Source organism: Dromaius novaehollandiae, chromosome 2 (assembly GCF_036370855.1).
Source record: "Dromaius novaehollandiae isolate bDroNov1 chromosome 2, bDroNov1.hap1, whole genome shotgun sequence".
Taxonomy (NCBI): Eukaryota; Metazoa; Chordata; class Aves; order Casuariiformes; family Dromaiidae; genus Dromaius; species Dromaius novaehollandiae.
Window position 1 is genome coordinate 152439712 of NC_088099.1, and position 19367 is coordinate 152459078.

The 19367-nt window shown below is 34.9% G+C and overlaps 1 protein-coding gene across 1 annotated transcript in view; it reads right to left on the reverse strand.

Annotated features, from left to right (window-relative positions):
• CSMD3 (CUB and Sushi multiple domains 3) overlaps positions 1–19367 on the reverse strand; it is a 693764-nt gene that overhangs the window by 86532 nt on the left and 587865 nt on the right. Inside the window, exons 43-49 of the mRNA XM_026101199.2 lie at positions 18918–19106; positions 15657–15834; positions 12751–12896; positions 9484–9564; positions 8083–8196; positions 1099–1287; positions 551–697 (exon numbers count right to left, since the gene is read on the reverse strand). Coding sequence (XP_025956984.2) covers positions 551–697; positions 1099–1287; positions 8083–8196; positions 9484–9564; positions 12751–12896; positions 15657–15834; positions 18918–19106 — 1044 coding nt within the window. The remainder of the gene's footprint in view (positions 1–550; positions 698–1098; positions 1288–8082; positions 8197–9483; positions 9565–12750; positions 12897–15656; positions 15835–18917; positions 19107–19367) is intronic.

Below are 19367 nucleotides of genomic sequence, written 5' to 3' on the forward strand. Positions count from 1 at the left end.
TTGGCTTTTTTGACATAGCAATTCATCTCTTAATACACTATTTGCTGTTTCTTTTGAACTTTGAACTAAAGGGTTCAGTCCTTCAGGGTCTCACATTTTTCCACCTTATAGCTGTTCATTCTTGCCTTGTTGCCACCTCCTCCTCTGACCCACCAGAAGTGTTTAAGTTGAATTGCCGAATGATCCAGTAAGAAGGATGAAGGCACACACGGAAGTAAATGATGATGGGGACAGAAGGGTGACACTGCTTCTTTCAGCAATGGTGCTGGCTTATGCCATTTAAAAGTTTTGTGAAACTATTCCTTAAATCTCTACAGAGCACATGTGGTGCCTATATTGTATTTAGCCTTTTTTTTCCTTTTTTTCTTTCTTTTTTTTTCTTTTTTTACCAAAGATCAGTATCATTGGATTTGTAGATAAAACAAATTGGACTTCCTTTCAGTTTGGGTAACTGATGTCACAAAACGTAGCTTACATTATCCTTTTCACACAAATAAATATGTTCTACATTGAGATTTTATACATATTAAAAAAAGTTTAATTTACATACCTATATATCTTATCCTGAAACCTTTTTTATTCGTGCCATGATCCGCTGACCACCGGAGAAATACCTCATGGCCATTGCTAGTTATATTTAGAGAAGATGAATAGTCCCCACTGAGAGAAATGAGCAATGGGCTATGACTATTTGGTCCTTGACACAAGCAAAAAAAACAATAAAGGAGTTACAAAGTTTAAAATCACATACAATAAAATTATAGGCATACAATTAATATACTGTAAATACATCATCCAAGCAAATGGTAAATTAATCACATTTAAAAATGGAAGTTGACATTATATGATATACATTACGTAATGCATATTTGTTCTGAAACAAAATTGTTTTTAAACATAACTAATGCAATACAATCTTGAAACACAATATAATCCAACAATTCTTTTTAGCACAAGAAACTCAAAGATGTGCTTATTTTTTTATACTTAAATCAATTATGATATGCATGATGTGATTTGGTAGTGGCAACACAGATGTAATGTAAAAATGCACATAAATATAGAAGTATCATCCAAAGTTGTGCATCCTATAGTTACCATCAAACACCTCAAGTATATCAAATTCCTTTTCTGTCTGGAAGAATTCGAAGAACATGCTGATATTATAACCCTTTTCCACACTAATGGTCCAAGCACACATCTGGAGATTTGGATAGCTGTCAGGATAACCAGGGCTCAGTATGACTCCTGTTGAATCCAGACGCATTTCATTGGCTGGACAGAGCACTGTGAAACAGATTGATTGTTTAAAAAATCTAAGTCCACTATTTTTATGTATCATGTGATTGGCAAGGTTTGTCTTGGTTTTAAATATCTGCATTGTTCATTTTATTGCCATAAATATAGAAAGACTGACATTTAAGGGACAAAGTTAGTTGTAGAAAAAAATGATCTAAAATAACATATATTTTGAAAATAAACATACAACCTTCAGAAGTTATTGACCCACGGCATTTTTCTTTTTCCATTCTCTAGAAGATTGTCTAGAAGATATGTTGTCATTTTAGACTGCACTTAAAAACTAAATTGTTGCATTATTCAAAAAATAAATCACAGACTTTTTTTTTTTTTTTTTTTTCTGATTACTGCTACCGTCAATAATAGTTCCAGGAAAAGTTTTGCACTAAAAGCCAAAGTTGAAGACACCATGAGATCTTTAGTTGTCAGATACTAAATAAAAAGTAGTTAATCCCTCCTACAATCTGTCTGTATAGAGCAAAGCGGCACCTAAATCTTGAGATCTTCCAACAAGCTCCAATAACATTGATATAGCTACACTGCACAGTGCAACACTATTCAGACATTCTGCCTTTGGCCTAGAAAATAACAGACACACTTCAGGCTGACGTTTTGTTACGACTAATTAGCCCAGCCGCTCAGCAGGGCTAATCAGACAGGAAGTAGAATTGTGCTAATGCAGCTATCTTGCTTTTGGATCCAGAGAAACCTCACATAATGCTAGTTTATTGCCCTTACTTGCAGCAAAAATCTTCTGAAATTCTATTTCTCAGTCTCCATACACAATATAGTGCCATTTCTTTCCTATCTCGTACGAGATGAAGAAACTCATAACCAAAGTCTAAGACTAGCAGTCAAGGCACTGGTGTTCTATTCCTGAATGTGCTACAGACTTTCAGGCTGACTTTAGGTAACTCGTCTACTTTCTTCCTTTTAAAAACATGAACAGCAGGTCATCATATGATAAACACCTTGTGAGAAAATAAAGATCAAATTAGGAAGAAAAATATAGGCCCCACCATAAAAAATCCAAACAACAACCTGATATATTTTTTTAAGCTCCATATTTTTCAATATCCTTTGTTTAAGCATAATAGATGTGTAACTGTGTCATATATGTTACGTACATACTGAATTTACATCTACAGATCACTTCCTTTTTTATTAGATGTGTGCATCAGTGATTTTTAGTTACATTTTCACATTTCTGGTACAGGGCACTCTCAAATTCAGACAACATGATATTTCCCTCCTTCTAACACAGGGACAGATCATTTCCCAGATGAGTAGATCTGAGGCAGCTGTAGAGGACCGGTTCTCTACATGTGGTTTTGTCTTGACATTGCTGCTGCTGCTGCTGCAGAGCCGTTGCTGCCAAGGCGCGTCGGGCAATGCCGCGCCGGCGGGAGCCGTCCGCGAGGTAAACAACCTCGTGCACCTGCACGGGGGGAAAAGGGCGCGAAAAGGGCAGAAGGCCGCCTCTAGGGGAACCGCACGTCTGGCACGAACCGCACGTACTCATTTGCCATCTGCGCATGAGCAGGAGACCCCCAGATGCCCCCAGCCCGTTTCTGGAAGGTTCCGAGAGGGCGGACTGTGCATGACAGCGAATCTGCATGGGAGGTGAGGAAGCACCTCCCAGAGGCGGGGCAAGAACCTATAAAAACTGCAGACTGCGTGAGCAGGGGTGCTTGTTTGCGATGACTGAAAATTTTGGGCGGAGTGAGCAGAACATCATCGGACTCAGAGTGGCGGTAGCTAGTTTCTTTTCTCCTTTTCCAACTTTCTCTATCTTTTCCCCTTACCCTTGCTCCCCTCTCCCCTTCGCCTTTCCCCACCTTTACTTCCCACTCCATTGAAAATAAAGTTAAAAGGTTGTACGATATTTGACCGGTTTTACGGTCTTAATCTCGTCCTTGGGATCGTAATGAAACCTTCCCGATATTGGGTCAGGACAGCAGCTGAAGAAGAAATTTAAAGAAATGAACCCTAAAGATCTCAACTTCTTAATACCTGACAGCCTCTTTCCCAAATTCAGCTCTGGGAAAGAAGAAAGGGAACGTGCGTTACCCTGGTCTCTAACATACTGTTGGGAAAGGCTGGACCCTACAACATAAGAGTGTGTCCTGCAGGGATGAAAGAAGACATTTGCTCCATGCCTGCTGGCTTGTTCAGCAGGTATTACTTCCATCTCATTCCTAAGAGTTGTTTTTCTTATTTTTGACACCACAGTCTGCAGTTATTCATTTCCCACCTACAGCTGTACTGGAAAATGTAAAACAGCTCTAGCTGTATTAATTGTCATAGTTCGAGGAGAGATAGAGGATGCTGACACAGTAAATATTTGTGAAAAAAATAATATCACTATTGCTGAAATTCAGCAAAATGGGGTTAAAAAGTCATAAAGGAAAGTATGGCAGAGGCTTGATTTTCATTTAATGCTGATTCATTAGGTCTACATAGAACAATAAACATCAGAAGTAAGAAGTGTTTGAAGTGGTAAACCTGTATTTGCATGGAGCTCTGTTCAGGCTAATAGACATGGCTTCTTCATGATTCAGCCCAAAACTAAAGTTGATATTAACTACCAAGTCTTCTGTGCTTGAAGTACCAGATTTAGCTTAACATCTTAAAACTGTTTTTTTTTTTTTTGTCAGACAGAAGAGGTTTGTTTACACTCTGAGCATTTTTACTTGGACTGAAAGGTACTTTACTGTAGCATTATCATGAGATTTTGATAAATTAAATAAAAATAGTTGATATTACCATGCTATTGAGACTTTCAAGAGTTGTTTTTGCTTCAGAATATATGGATCAGTGACCTACAGTTTATTCAGGGCTGAACAGTGCTTAACAGAAGCCTTAAAATCTGGCATTTACATTCATAACTAGCGCTTACATTAGTACTGAATTAGTACTAAGCCCCCACAGTTAGAAAGAAAAATAATGGAATCACAGAAAAGCAAAGAAAGCAATAGCAACCTCTCATAAATAAAACTCACATAAGAGATAGAAATCTGACCATATATTTTAAAATATCTGTCACTTTCAAAATTTTCATCTAATTGCTATATTCTTAAAAAAAACCTTGTTTCTCACTCCCTGTGTTTGTCTCATTTAACAAGAAGAGATTGCCTATAACACTTGCATGCTATCCGTTCTACAAGAGAATAACCGAAGCTCATATGTTTGTAAGCTGGCTGTCCAAACCACACTGGGCCAGTGGTGATACAGACTTTGCCAGATGAAGGAACTGATCCTCTCAAGCTTTTTTATATATACATATATATATTTATGTATATATATGTGTGTGTGTGTATACACATACATAGAGAAAGGAGGAGAGAGAGGGGGAGAGAGAGACAGAGTAGAAGAAGAGAGAGAGAGAGATCAGGAAGAGCATTGTATTCCGGCCATACAGATTTGTTTAAAGCTAATTTTGCTATCTCCACATGACAGTGCTTTGAATAGTGTCCTCAATTTTAGGATCCCTTTCTTAATTTCCCTCATGAATTTTATAGAGAGCTTAAAGACCTAATTCTATACAATGAATTCCCCTGGGAATCAGGTAGCTAAGTTATTTTATAGATCTGAGCTAATGTAGCTGAGACATAGCTGAGAGTCATCATCCAAGAATTTTCTCAGGATCTTACAATTATAATGCAAAATACATTTTGATTCCTCTTACTCTGAGTCTTTCATTTTATCCCAAAAGTAGAATTTAATTTCAAGGAAAAGGAAGGGCAAAGCTAGATGCTGGGTATGGGAGATACTCTATTTTAATGGAAGAAGATGATAAACATTTGCATAAGCTTGTGAAAATTAATGATTATTTTCTGATCTAAAGGAGGAAACCTACAAGAAATTTAAGAAATGCTCATCCAACTGATACACATCAGAAAATTTAAGTCAATATAGTTTAAAATGATAATACTGCAACTGAGTGTAAACTAACCTTTACTAGCACATACAATCTGAAATAGATTTTATTTCAGTATTTTCTCTTAGTGGTACCTGGTTATTGACAATTACGTCTTTACTGCAACACATTAGATCCAAAAATATTTTCATTTAAATTCTGTTCAGCAACACAATTCAGATTAAAAAAAATAATATTGAATGTGATTGTTAATTTATTTCAGTGTAAATCAAGTTAAAAAATGAAGCAAAATTCAGCAGAAACGCGCTTGATGCTGACTGAAAAAATGTCTAATGTATGAACAAGGTTAAAGGCAACAGAAATTAACCCTATGAAGTCTAATACTAAAACATGCTCTGCTTCTTGAAAAATCAATAGATAATATAAACATGAACCAACAGAAGAACTGAGTTTGTTCCTTCAGGGTGACTCTTATGTAGTGAGTTGTAGCCTGCATAATGGAAGTATTATAAAGTAATATTATATGAAGTTTATAAATAAAGCAGTGTAGTATAGCAAAACCATAAATGGCATACATTCATGTATACAATTTTGCTACCTCTAGATTCATAAAGCTATAAGTCTGGATTTGAACACTGAAATTTAGGTTATATATTTTAAAGTGTGTATGTTAAATAAACAGATAATTATGTTTCTTCTTATTCTAGGTGGCCCATTTGAATGGTCATTTTCAATGTATTTTAATTAATTCCTTTGAGATTTTTTTAGATTCTGTGATCCTACTAATTATGAAGATTAGGCTAATTTGATTCAGTTTTAGACTGAAAATGATAAGAGCTCTGGTTTAGCATTTAGCATTTGTGTGTGACAGACTAGAGATTAACTAGGGTAATTAAAGTTATCATTCCTGTTTTTTTGTCTTGGGTCTTGCAGTGAATGTACACATGACTTTATCAACACATGTTGAGAGAGTGCCTCAGGATCAGCACATACATCTCTATTTGCCCCATCTATTATTAAAGCATTTTAACATTTAAAGCAGTTCCCAGAGGTTCCTATTTTTTTCCATCTATTAAAGCCTATGTACCTGCAAAGTTTGGTTCTTCATTTAAATAGGGGATGTTGGGCGCTGTTCCCAAATACAATGTTACCTAAATAAATGTGCGGATTTTCAGAAAGAATGAATGTTATGAAACTCTCAGTTCAGGATCACTCAGCATTTTTAAGAACTAGACATAATGTTAGGCATTATGTTGACTTTTCACAGAATCACAGAATCATTGAGGTTGGAAGACACCTCTGGAGATCATCTAGCCAAACCCCTCCACCAAAGCAGGGTCAGGACCATGCCCAGGGCTGTGTCCAATCATATTCTGAATGACTCCAAGGATGGAGACTCCACAGCTTCTCTGGGCAACCTGTTCCAGTGCTCATTCACTCTCAGAGCAAAAAACCATATATTTAATATGTTCAGATAGAATTTCCTGTGTTTCAGTTTGTGCCCATTGCCTTTTGCCCTGTCAAGAACTTCTGCATTGTTTTGTGAATAAAACCAGGGGAAAACAGTTTATTTAGCAGTAATAGCTGATCCTTCCAAATTTTCAGATATGTAGGAAAATGATATTTTTAAGACAGTTATTTTTCAACTCTCAGCTGAAAACTTTGAGCTGAACACTACAGTCATAATTAAGTTGTAAAAATAGTATATTAATGCTTAAATTCATAACTGCTATGAAACTTTTTTATCAAGAAACTGTAGAAAACTAAAACTTTACTTGTAAATGTAGTAGATTCACTCACAATTAGCTTACTACTATTACCAAATAAATCTTTGATCATGAGTGTTTTTTAGATATGCTAATTACCTCAAATTGCTGCAAAAAGAGAACAACATTTCATAGACAGCAAACCCAGATACCAGCATTTTTCATTTAATAAAATGTGAGCAATTTTATTTATTACGAACCGATTTGGGAAAGTGCTTTAAACTTTCAATAGATGGTATAATATTAATGGCAAGAGTGGATGGATCATGAAGGAATAACATAAAAAATAGCGGATCCAAAATGGTTCTAATTTACATAAATTATACTTTTTTGAGGCTGGATTGTTTGTCTCTGTCTTTCTCATAAATGTTTATAACCATATGTCCTTTTTTATCTCCCTTAATACTTGGATGGAATAGCCAGAAACCACAGCCACATGCTCACCACTTTGAAATGAAGAAGAGATTCCAATTTTTGATATAAACTATTGGAAGCTTTACCTCCATTAGCTCCCTAGTCAGTATGGCATAAAAGAAAAACTCACACATTTTCTTCAGAAGGTATGAAAAAATTCTATTCTAGCGTAACACATCACATGTCAACTTAATAAGAACTTCTTTAAACTGTGAGATGTTGGTGGTCGTCAAGATTGTAATCTTGTTTTAACCTTAACAATCAAGTAGTGTCATATCTCTCTATTCAGTTTGCAAGCAAAGTTGGAAAATGTAAACACACATGCACAGAACAAACACAGAAACATCATTCAAATATGAGCTATGTTGTAATTTAGCATTTTTTTAATTTTCATATGAATTTTCATCCTGTTACATTCTAGAGAAAATGACAGAAACTAGCTCATTTCTACACATTTCTTTCAGACTCCCTTCCAGAAAATAAATTGTGAAAGTATTTGTTTTCATAAAGTAGAGCAGTAGCCCTTTAAACCTATCAAATGTGTTAAAATGTTAATAATGGTTTTGCATTAATATTTGACATATATTCACTGTAACAAACAATGAAAATATTGAAAGTGTCAAAAGGTTTGAAATATTTTAAATGTGCCATTTTATGTAAAGAGAAAGTGAAGGGTAGTTCTGGAATCAGTATTTGGCTGGTCTGACAAAGAGGAGGACAAACCTTGACAAGTAGGTGGTGCTCCATCCATCTGAAGTCTTTCTCCTAGTCGACAGGTCAGAATCTCATTACCAACCAATGTAAAGCCTGGTTGACACTGGTACCTTATTATGTCTCCTGTTTGATAAAAAAGAATACCATTAAACAGCAATTATCTAGGACTTTTAACTTTGAACACACTATTGATTAATGAAGTTCCTTGCTGACATATATAATGGGCAAAATGACCTCTGGCATAAACAACTTTGATTAGTCTAAGCAAATGTTGTGGTAAATGAGCTTTGTGTCACACACTGTGCTGCATCTATCACTGTTTTCCACCACAATATTAGCTGGATAATTTGCCTGCCTTTGACTGACGCTGGGCAAGCCATGTGTCCATAAAGCTTTAAGTGATATAATTCATTGGATAATCATTGTGGAACCAAATAAAAAGACAAGATCAAGTCAGTAATTCCTACAGTCTCGAAGAAAAAAAAATCAATATGAAATACATTTAATTGATGATAACTGAACTTGGCATGATCAGAATAAGAAATTGTCTCTTATTAATTAAGAGAGTATTCATGTAGTTTTATATAGTCATAAAAGTAAAAATGTGTGTAGCCCAGCAGTTCTCACTGGTTTAGTTTACAGAACAGAAAAGAAAAATATAGGTGAAAGAAGAGAAAAGAAAAATATAGCTGGAAGTGTTTTTCTATGTGCCATCAAATATAAAAAAATAGATTCAAATTAAGGAAAAATTGAAATTTTTGCCATAATGGATGCAGAAACATGCAGTCAAACATCCTATCCAATACAGACACACAGTGAGGCAAAATGGAAAGTCAGTATTTCTTTGAAGAATAGGTGGCTAAGTAATGTTATTAACATATCTTGTAAAGTCAGAATGTCACCCCCTCCATGGATTCTCATAAATTCTACAAATTTGTTGTTACTCCTCATCTCCCAAAACTGTAATTCTGATGCAAAATACACCACTGCCAACAAAGTTTTTTTTTTTTTTAAGCAGAAAATAAATTTACTTTAAAAATTCTAACTAGGAACATCATTGATAATAAAAATAGTATTTCATTGCTGCTTTTGCTAAAAATTAATTCCAACTGCTTGTTATACAGGTACATACATATATATTCATGCACACATGTATTAAAATATTCTTAACTTGCAATGTAAGACTGCATGTTTTATATTAAACATTATGAAAAATGTCTTTTAAAATGCACTTCACTGGAAAGGAGTTACTGAGATACTCAGATCTATGAAACATAGCTAGTACTCAGGAAAAATAGGGAGGAGGAATGACTTTGTAAATACTATATTTTCAAATATAAATATAACATATTCCAGTCATGATTTGCACGTATCTGAAACAGATATTGCTTTTATGTTTTCTCACATTACCTATTTCGAATTCATCATCCTCAGTCAAAATTTCAGCATTTGGTATATTTGTTGGAGGTTGGCAGACCCGAAGTTGGTAGGCTATAAAAAGGAAGATAGCACAGTTAATATTCCTTTACTTTCACAGTTGGTATAGTCATACAAACATAACCGAGTTAATACTCAAGTTAACAGGCTAAAAATAAACACTTTAGAAATTTCAACAGAATAAAAAAAAGAAAACATGAGTATCAGAACCAAGAATGAAAAACTGGAAGTTGGATTCACCTTCTTAAATAGTTATTTAATTTTAATGTCAAAACTCTTTGCATAAATAACCTATGAAGCCTAGAAGTAGATGCAAATTTTCTCCCCGAAATAAACATCCAAAAAGCACAAGTTTTTTTGTTTTATGCAATTATTTTCTTTTTTTACAAAAGTTATCCTCAATATATTCTTACTCCTGAACTCTTCCTCTCTTCACACTACTCATAAAGAAGATAAGTTTTAAAAGACACCCAGAGGTATAACAATTTATGGACAGAAGCACTTTGAATGTGAAATTTCCCAGGAAACGAATAGCTGTGGAAGACAGACAGGTAATCAATCACCTGTAGATAGGACTAAAGAGAACTAATTCTTCTGGAATCAACAAATCAGAGGCTTAAAGGAGTTAGTTTCTAATCATTATGTTTCAGATACAAATCTTTCTAAGACATTTTAGTAGCGTCCTATTGACTTGTCATTCTGCTTAGACAGGACAGCAAAATATTCTTAGCTAACTATTTTGACGTGACTTGATGAAAGCAAAAGAGATTTTGCTTAATATTGACATTAAAAGTGGTATACTTCACATAAAAATTCAGTTGCATTCAAGTCAATAGAGATTCTTCCCTAATTTTAAAGGAACGATATATTATTTTTCAAAAATTTGAAAAACACATTAGAGCCGTAGAACGCATTTTTCCACCCTTGATCATAAGATACCTCTCATAGGCTTAAAGAAGGTATTAAGACATAGAGGAATACACTAAGAAAGCAGTAATTTTAAAGTCACTCTAAAACGATTTATTCAAAGAAAAGCAATAGAAAGTTGCACTTCTTTCTTAAAAATTCTCTTTTGAAGTCTCACTTGAAATAATTTTCTGAGTTTTAACATATATATGCTATGGCAAGGCAAAATAATTGGGTGAAACAAATGATAAAAATGCAAGTATAAAGAGTTTACAGAAGAAACATAGCTTTCATTTTTACAGAGATCCACATCGTTTACATCAGCATGGGCTTGTGTTTGGACATAACTGAAATTTCCTTCAATTTTAATGCAATTAGGAAAGAAATGGGGCTAAAGAAACCATTCTAAAATGTTTCAACTGATAGTGTAGTCTTCCTGGTTTTAAGGCATATACTCAGGTTGGTCAATGGTTTAAGCATTCTTGGTTTTCACTGATAATAAGTTCTCATGTAGTACTGTTTCCAACCATCTCTCATTAGCTAGGAAAGAGCCATTTAAAAGGCAGATGATGATTCTGCTTCTGTTGTACACATCTTTGCTACATCCTCTCCTAGGATTCTGTAGTGAAAAAAAGGTCCGGCTTACTTTGGTCGAACACAAATATTTATATTTTGCCCAGACAAGATCTCTTGTTGGTACTGAGTCACCCATATTTGTTGTCTTCCCACTTCATTCCTTTTTATCTATTGTATAGTGAAGAAGCAATTAAATCAGAGAGTCACAAAGCTGTCAGCCTGCTTTAGGATAAGGTAATTTAAAAGAAAGCATATCAAGCAAACATGGAACAGCTGTGCTATTTGCATTCTTTTTTTTTTTTTTTTTTTAAAAAGGAAAGATTAAAATCACCAACATAATTAAAAAATGGCTTCAATAAACAATTCATATAATTTATCTCAAATGTCTCTCATTTAGGGGATATCATTCATTCCAATCCCCAAATTATCTGTTTTAAATAACTTTGATTCCTCTCACCCCTCATTGCTCTAAACAGTATGTAGTTGATACGAAGAATCACAGGCTATAGGATATATGGATTTGTTTATCCTGACAACATCAGTTCAAAAAGTGTTTAAGTTTCTTCCATGAATAATTTTTTTTTACTATTCAGTTTGCATCTTCATTGCAAGTACAGACTGCATTTGAGCAAAAACAATTTGCACAGCAACAGAACAAAAAGAGTACAAGATGAGCAAGTTCTTTAGAGACACTTTATTACTAGCTACAAACATTTTTAGATACGGTTGGTCATACTCATATATCGATAAAGGCAAAGAGTCAGTTTGTCCTTCAGAAACTGCAACATGCAATTTAGATAACCAGATCTGGAACTGAAATTCTGAAAACCCCTGCTCAGTTCTGGTGCAATCTGTATTCCATAAGCAATGTGGATGTTGTTGCTGATGTTTTTTCATCGTGGGCATTAGGGTTTTTTGCTGTTGTTGTTTACAATAAAGTTATTCTAATTCTCCTAGCTCTTTTTATCTGGTCTTTATTGAGTTAAAAAGATAGAACTCTAGTCCCAAAATCTGGATCGAGAAAATAGACTGCTGTCTGTGTTGCCTGAGCACCTACAGGCACTGTTCCTGCTGAATCTGTTCCACTGTAATGACAGGAATGGAAGAGACACTTGGCCAAGAAAAAGTGAATGACTGAAAAGCATGCTCTAGGTGACCCTATTTGAGAAGGGAGGTTGGACTAGATGATCTCCAGAGGTCCCTTCCAATCTCAACCATTCTGTGATTCTGTGAAGTATAATTCAGTGTGTTAGTACCTAAACATTCAGTCAAAATAAATTGGAGACTTGGTTTCCAATCTCACTTTCAAAAATACTTAATTTAACAACAATTTAATGTTAACTATAAAACATAGTTCACTATCATTGGCAGCTCTGGAAGAAGAGTGCTTTCTTCGTAATATCTGAATACTTCAGAGAAGTTGAATGCCACCCACAAATATTTAGATTACACAGAATTTTAGAAATGTTGCAAGCAGTGAGAAGATATGCTCCTAGAACTGCAGGATCTTCTTTGCTTATGGACAGTCTCTTCACAATGCACTCTTTTTTGCTTGAGTATTAGTAAGTTTAATGTAGCAGTTAAGAAAATAGTCTGTTTTGGACATTCAATTAGGCTTTCATGTGTACACATTACTCTAATGTTGGTCATTCATACTAGTAATAGCAACTCTTAGAAAAGTAATGAAAGTATTTTTTTCTGAGTTTTACACCTACACTAATCAGTATAGACAGCGAAAAAATTATTTGTCACACTTACCATGATAGCTAAGTACAAAGAAGCCACTGGTAGTGAAGTCACTGTGGAACTTGATGAGAATCTGATTGGAAGTGCTGTAGACTGATTCTAATGCAGTGTTGCCACTGAATTGTCCAATCTGAGGAGAAGTTTGGTCTGGTCCATCCCTAAGAAAAACAGATATAAAAAGATAAACCAAGGAAAATTTATATAAATGTACAGGAATATTGAAGAAAATGTTCTCAGAGGAGAGGGATTATTTGTTTGTCCAAATGGCATGTGGTTTTAATTCAAAGTAGTAAACTTTCTCTAGGTTACTCTAAAGTCTTAAATTATCTAAAATCAGATAAAACAGACATTAAGGGCTGCAGCTCCTTTGAAATTCAGTATGAGGACTGAAGTATTAGTTGCTTAGAGAGCCATCAAAATTTATTAGAATGCAAGAGCCTCCATTTTGCCACCTTTTGGAAGTAATATTCTCATTTTTTTCTGGAAATTGAAGCAACCTCAATGTGATTGGATTTGTGATACTCCTTCATCATATTGCCATGAACCCTCTTCATGTTTACGTGTCCAAGTTTTTAAATATGGATATTAGGAAGAAATAAATCTAACACTGTTCATCTTCCCCAGTCTTTTGGATTTAGTTATTACTAGAAAAATTAACACACAAATACTATTTTATTTTAAAAGACAATGGCTGAATATTGGCTTTCTTAAAAATAAAAATGCATATTCTCTACTGAATGCAAGGTTCTACTTGAAATCTGCATACAGGCATTTATGAACACGGGCTTTGTTTAAAATTTTTATTGTAAGGACCTTACTTTCAGAAAGTCTCAAATGACAAGAATTTTTCTATCTAGCTTTTTTCACAATTAAATTTTATAATGTCAGCATTTCTATTTTATAGTAGGTGTAGACATATGAAAGTCCATTTAATGAGCATTTTTCTTAGTATTGTGGAATTTTCTTAATAAATTGCTGAGAGAGATGCTCCATGCAGTTCATATAAATGGTTGTGTTTCATTGGCTCAATTAAACATTCATATAAATGTCAATACCAGTTTTAAACAAAATTAAGTATGACATGTAATTGACTTTAAATCAGGAATAACAATAGACTTTTTTTTACTATAGATCTCATATTTTACTATGTAAAATTTATTATAAAATTTCTCAAATTCTTTTTTATATACATTTATTGATATTATTTTGTTCTATTGTGATTTAGGTAGTACATGGATGACTTGCAAGATCATTGCCATTCTATGGAATAATGAAATACTTGTTTTAACAGAGAAATTAAATCAAGGTTTGGGCTAAACAACAGTAGATTTGTACAGAGGACAGAATCATATATTATGCAGGGATATGAAATGTTGAGATTACTTTCTTTCCAGACCAGAATGAGGCTCCCCTACTACCCTCAAGTTCTTCCATTAGAAACAAACAAACAAAAAACTCTAAAAATACCTTGGAACTGATGAACATTAAAATCAACAATTTCAATTTAAATAATAAAAGTTTAAATTGTATAATTGCTATATGCATAATATCTTTTTAACAGAAAACTAAGAACTTCTAAGAACAAAGAACTAAGTTTGTAATGCAGCCAGGAATACAACTGAAAGCACACGAAATCACATGGTAGAAAGGAAGAGCCCAATGGGAGGAGCACTGGAAGTGGATAGGAGTGTTCTAATTTGTGTGGGAAGTAGAGAAAAGATGTACATATGGATACAAAAGCCAGACTTAATTCAGGAAAGATTCTGAAGGTCAGCCTAAATTTGATAGACAAAGTAACTGGGGAAGAGTAAAGAGATTCAAAAAGCAGTTGAGTTTTACCAGAGCAATAGTCTGGGTACCTATACATATTCTGACAAAATTTGATTAGACTTTAGGGCAAAGCAATGAAGTATCTGGAATGCTGGACAAGAAAGTTTGCAGTACTCAAAATGAAACATAATTGGAACCTACAGGAATAATCACAAATATGTGTAGAGGACTGCTTAATGTTCACAAATGTAGGAATGAAATCCTCAGTTACCTGAATTTGTATGAATCCAAATTGGATTTCTGTGAAACAGAAATATTACACAAATAACAGATATCCCATTTTGCCTCTTTCACTATTTTGCACTGCTCAGGCAACACTACTCAGACTACAATACTACTCTCTCTGCAGATTCTGCAGATTCTGTCTGCAGATTCTTTCCACTGGATTATTCTCTTAGGTAGGCTTCCAAAAGGTCTTCGCCACTGCTGAAATGTCCAAAGCACTCACTAGTAACCATTTCAGGATGACTATGGGGCAATTACGCTCGGTTATAGCCTCCTGCCACATTAAGTTATGGATGTCCTTGACCATCTTTGCAACTAAGAACAACAGGGGCTTCATTATCTGAAAAGATTCACGATAAACACGAATTCAGGTAAAACAATATAATTTATTGACAGCTATAGTTATCTCAACTCTTTTTGTAATAACTAAATATGAGTCTCCCTTTATGTGCTATAAACAGTTTAAAAGAAACTACATGAAGAAAATGTTGCTGTATTCCTTGTATTAACATTGAAAAACTTCATAATACAACTACTCATTATGACTGTTTTCTTACATGTAGTTACTTCTTTTGGTTGCTGATAATCTCTGTCTTATCTCTGTATAATTTTCTTGATTAATAAACTGACAAGGCACACTATCACTGTTTTCAGATTCTTAAGACAAGGGCTATGCAACTTCATATCCAGTGCAAACTAGAGAGAATAATACATTGGAAAACCTGGAATATTGCAAATCACTCATTGTCACAAGACAAAACAAAAAGTGTCAAGGGAGGAATCATAAAGATATTTTTTTTAATCTTTACTTTGTTACACAGTGTCACAAGAAGATTAAATAAATGCCGATAGCGTTTTCTTACCAGACAGTTATGAAATCGTATATTGGCTCTGTTTGGAGAACTGTGAAATTGATGTAGATTCCATTCCCAGGTGGTACTCTCACAAGCCAGAAGCAGTCTTGAAAGTTTGGATACTCATCAGGGTATCCTGGAGAGTATATGGTGCCATTCATTGCAGTTATATTTCCTCCACAGAGAGCTATAAAAAAAGACATTAGTTTTCAGAAGCATTAAATGCTTTTTTCATTCTTAGACCGTCTGAAATCTGTACTTTAAAACACATGCAGTACACTGTAACTAGATTATATAAAACAACATCACTGTTTAGAAAATAAAGATTTTGCTGAGCTCTTTGCAAAGAGTTAGAGGTCTACTTCTGACTAATAGCTCAAATCTGTATAAAAAAACAGTAATTCTGATGGTATAAATACTATCAGAACTGAAACGAAAGTAATATTTAGACAGTGAGCTAACTTAGTGACTGCACAAGTGGAGGAAATAAAATACTTGGTTATAGCTTTGTGTAAATGCCAGCTCCAAATTAGCAGCAAAACATAGGAATTGCTTTCACTTATTGTCACAGGAAGGTAGCCAACCGAAGTTATCAGGTGGGAGAAGAGATATTCTAAGTTGGTTGAGGATGCGTGGGGAAAATTAGAGGGTACAGAGAATGTAAACAGTCAGTATGCCACAGCGAGGAAAACAATTTTGCATTTCCTGAGAGAAATGTTGATAGATTAAGACTTTCTTTCTGAAGTTCCTCTTGAAGTGTGGCAATTTTAAACCTCATCCAGTGCAAGATTGACCATAAAGCTTTTGGACATTCATTGCTGTGCATTTCAGGCAGACCGCTAATTCATACTCTGATTTTCTCCACAGATGTTTCAGATGCATGTTGAATGTTACACCTGAAAGTATGCATCCCTTTTTACCATCCTAGTCAAACATAAGAAATTATATTATAAGAAGCCTACCTCTGCAAAACCATGCAAAGCCTAAAATTGTATTATTTGCTTAATTTTGCATACATGTCCCTGAAGAAATATTGGGCATAGAATGGTAACCCAGACCCTCTTAAGTATGCTTAAGAACCTCCAACCAAAGAGTAGGTGGTAGGGAAACACAGGTTTGTCCTAAGAGGATTGTACAGTGCTTGTATTTAAGTGAACTATATGTTATGATCTGGTTATCTTGGTGCTGAATTGTAGGATAAGGAGACTTTCAGATTCACCCCACATCCATTCAGACTTAATGGCTGATATACCACTCATCTTCTGCTTTTAGCTTCAAAGGCTCAAGGTTTTCTGAGAAGTGCAGGCAAAATTGATTTTGCAGCAGGGTTTCAGGGGAGTGAAGACATGGGATGGTGACTAGCAGGCAATGAAGTTTCTCAGGAGGGGACAGGGAACACGGTGATTGCAAAGGAATAAGGGAGGGAGATGACTTAAGAAGGACCAGAGAGAGTTAGAGTGGTGAGCAGGAATCACAGGGGTTTTAGAGGCATGAGGATGTGAAGAAAACAACTGTTTAAACAGAAAGTATGTTTAATGATATTTGATTCAGATTGTCTGCTTCAAGAAGTCTGAGGCATTAAATAAGCCTTAGTATATGCTGCCTTGCAAGAAAGATATCAAAGCAAATACAGGCCATCCAGTAAGAATTATGTCTCAAATGTGAGGCACAAAAAATACAGCTACAGCTGGCTGACAGGGGAAAGCTAAGGCTATGTCTGAACTGCTTAGCAGTTAGATCTGAAGCACTGCTATTCCCTCAGGATCCAGAAAATGGGAGTTGAAACTTAACTGTGATGAATTAATTTTTTTCCCCAGTTGCAAAAGACAGACAGTTTAGGGGTCATCCCTCTTTTACATGATGAGGCTTCTCCCTTTGAATTCAGCATCATATAGTTTTTAAGTAAGTTATCAGGCCCACTGAAAATACCTATGGCACACTGACTCTACAAGGATTTTTGACTAATGAGGCTGCCCAGGTAAGTGCCTAAACTTAGGCAGACAATCCAGAACACAGTGCCTAAATCCAGAAAATAATGAATTAATTTTTTGCATTGGTTTACGAAGGTGCTCCTCTTCAACTTGCTCTGTTTTGAGACTCTCATTCTCAATGCTCATTCAACACAATTTCCTCATTCAACACAGAGGGATGTTAGGGCTTCATCTGAGAGCCTGAACACCCCTCCTGGAACAGTGTGTGCCAGGGGGTGGGTTTGGCACGTGAAGGTGGGTGCTTAACACCTCATGCAGATCTCATCCTTGCGGAAACCTATATTAGGCACCTAGAGAATTTTACTGTCAGTAACTTAACTGCTAATTCCCTTTGCATCTTGTAGTCCCAGAACTGTAGGATTTGTGGATGACAATATGTGAAGTATCTTCACCGTGTCTACATTTTCTAAGGTACCTAACATTGCTGTCTGAATCTTGCCACACATATGACAAACCTGGAACATTTAGAAAATAACTGTTTCTCGTGGAAGAAAAGACAGACTTCAATTTCACCTATAAACTTTGTGGTGAACACATATTTCTCATGCACATTTCTGTGCTACACAATTACCCATCTTTGTCTCTTTCACAGTTTGCTGACACTAGCCAACTCACCTTCTTTGACCCATTTCTTACATACTCCTTTCACCGTAGCTAAGGATAAGAATCATCATATACATTCATTTGTTTCCTTAAAATTTCAGCTATAAGCAAGTCAGTTCCTTGATTCTGCTTCCCTATTACATGGATATCATTGTAAAAAAATGTAAAAAGTCAATATATTTTTAAATACCTTTCACGAATATCAAAACATATGTAGCAATGACTTCAAATAGCATTGACTGTAGTACCATTGCATTTCATACCATCTTGGATGTTCTTTTCCAGCAGATAAGACAGAAAACAAGTGTCCAGAGTTGGGAAATTCAAGTGTTGAATCTGTTTTGCTTGACTCAGTGCAGAGCTTTTACTCTGGAGCACCATCTAGATCAAAAAAGCAGCTCCATATTCCAGACTGTCAGCCTAACACTTTAGAAGTAAAAACCTTCCAGAAATGAACTTATTCTCTCAGATTTCAGTCTTCAGGGACTTCATACTTCCAGGAAACATTTCAGCTTTTCCAGAAAAACTTTCAAAAGAAAAATTGCATTCTTCCTATGCAAAGACTACATTATAAAAGCATAGTCTCTATAAGCTGAAAAGCTGAAACAATTTCAATGAACTGTTTTTATGAAGAGTTACAAATAATGAAGGATTCTTTTGATCAATCATTGCATACCTTCACATCTGGGCAGAGGATGATTCCACTTACGGCTGATGCCATGAAGACAAGTCAGAGCTGAATTTCCAATTAAGGTATATCCAGGAAAGCACTCAAATGAAATAGTTTGTCCCACAGTAAAGTCATTCCCAATAACAAAACCATTACGAAATGGCCGAGGGTCAGGACAGCTTTGTAGCTGATATGCTGAAATAAATAATAATGGGAAAATAACATAAATAAAATACAAATTTTGATTATACTTTCAAAATAAAAGTTTTTTATTGGAGTAAAAGAAGAATTTCACAGATATCCCATATAGCTTAAATTCCATCATAGTGACAATCAAAATCATTGGTCCTATACTAGGAGAAGCATAGCAAAATATTTCAGCAGCAATTCTGGAAATATCTATAGAAATTATTTTAGGATTCCAAACTTCATAGAGGAAATATAACACAATAAAAG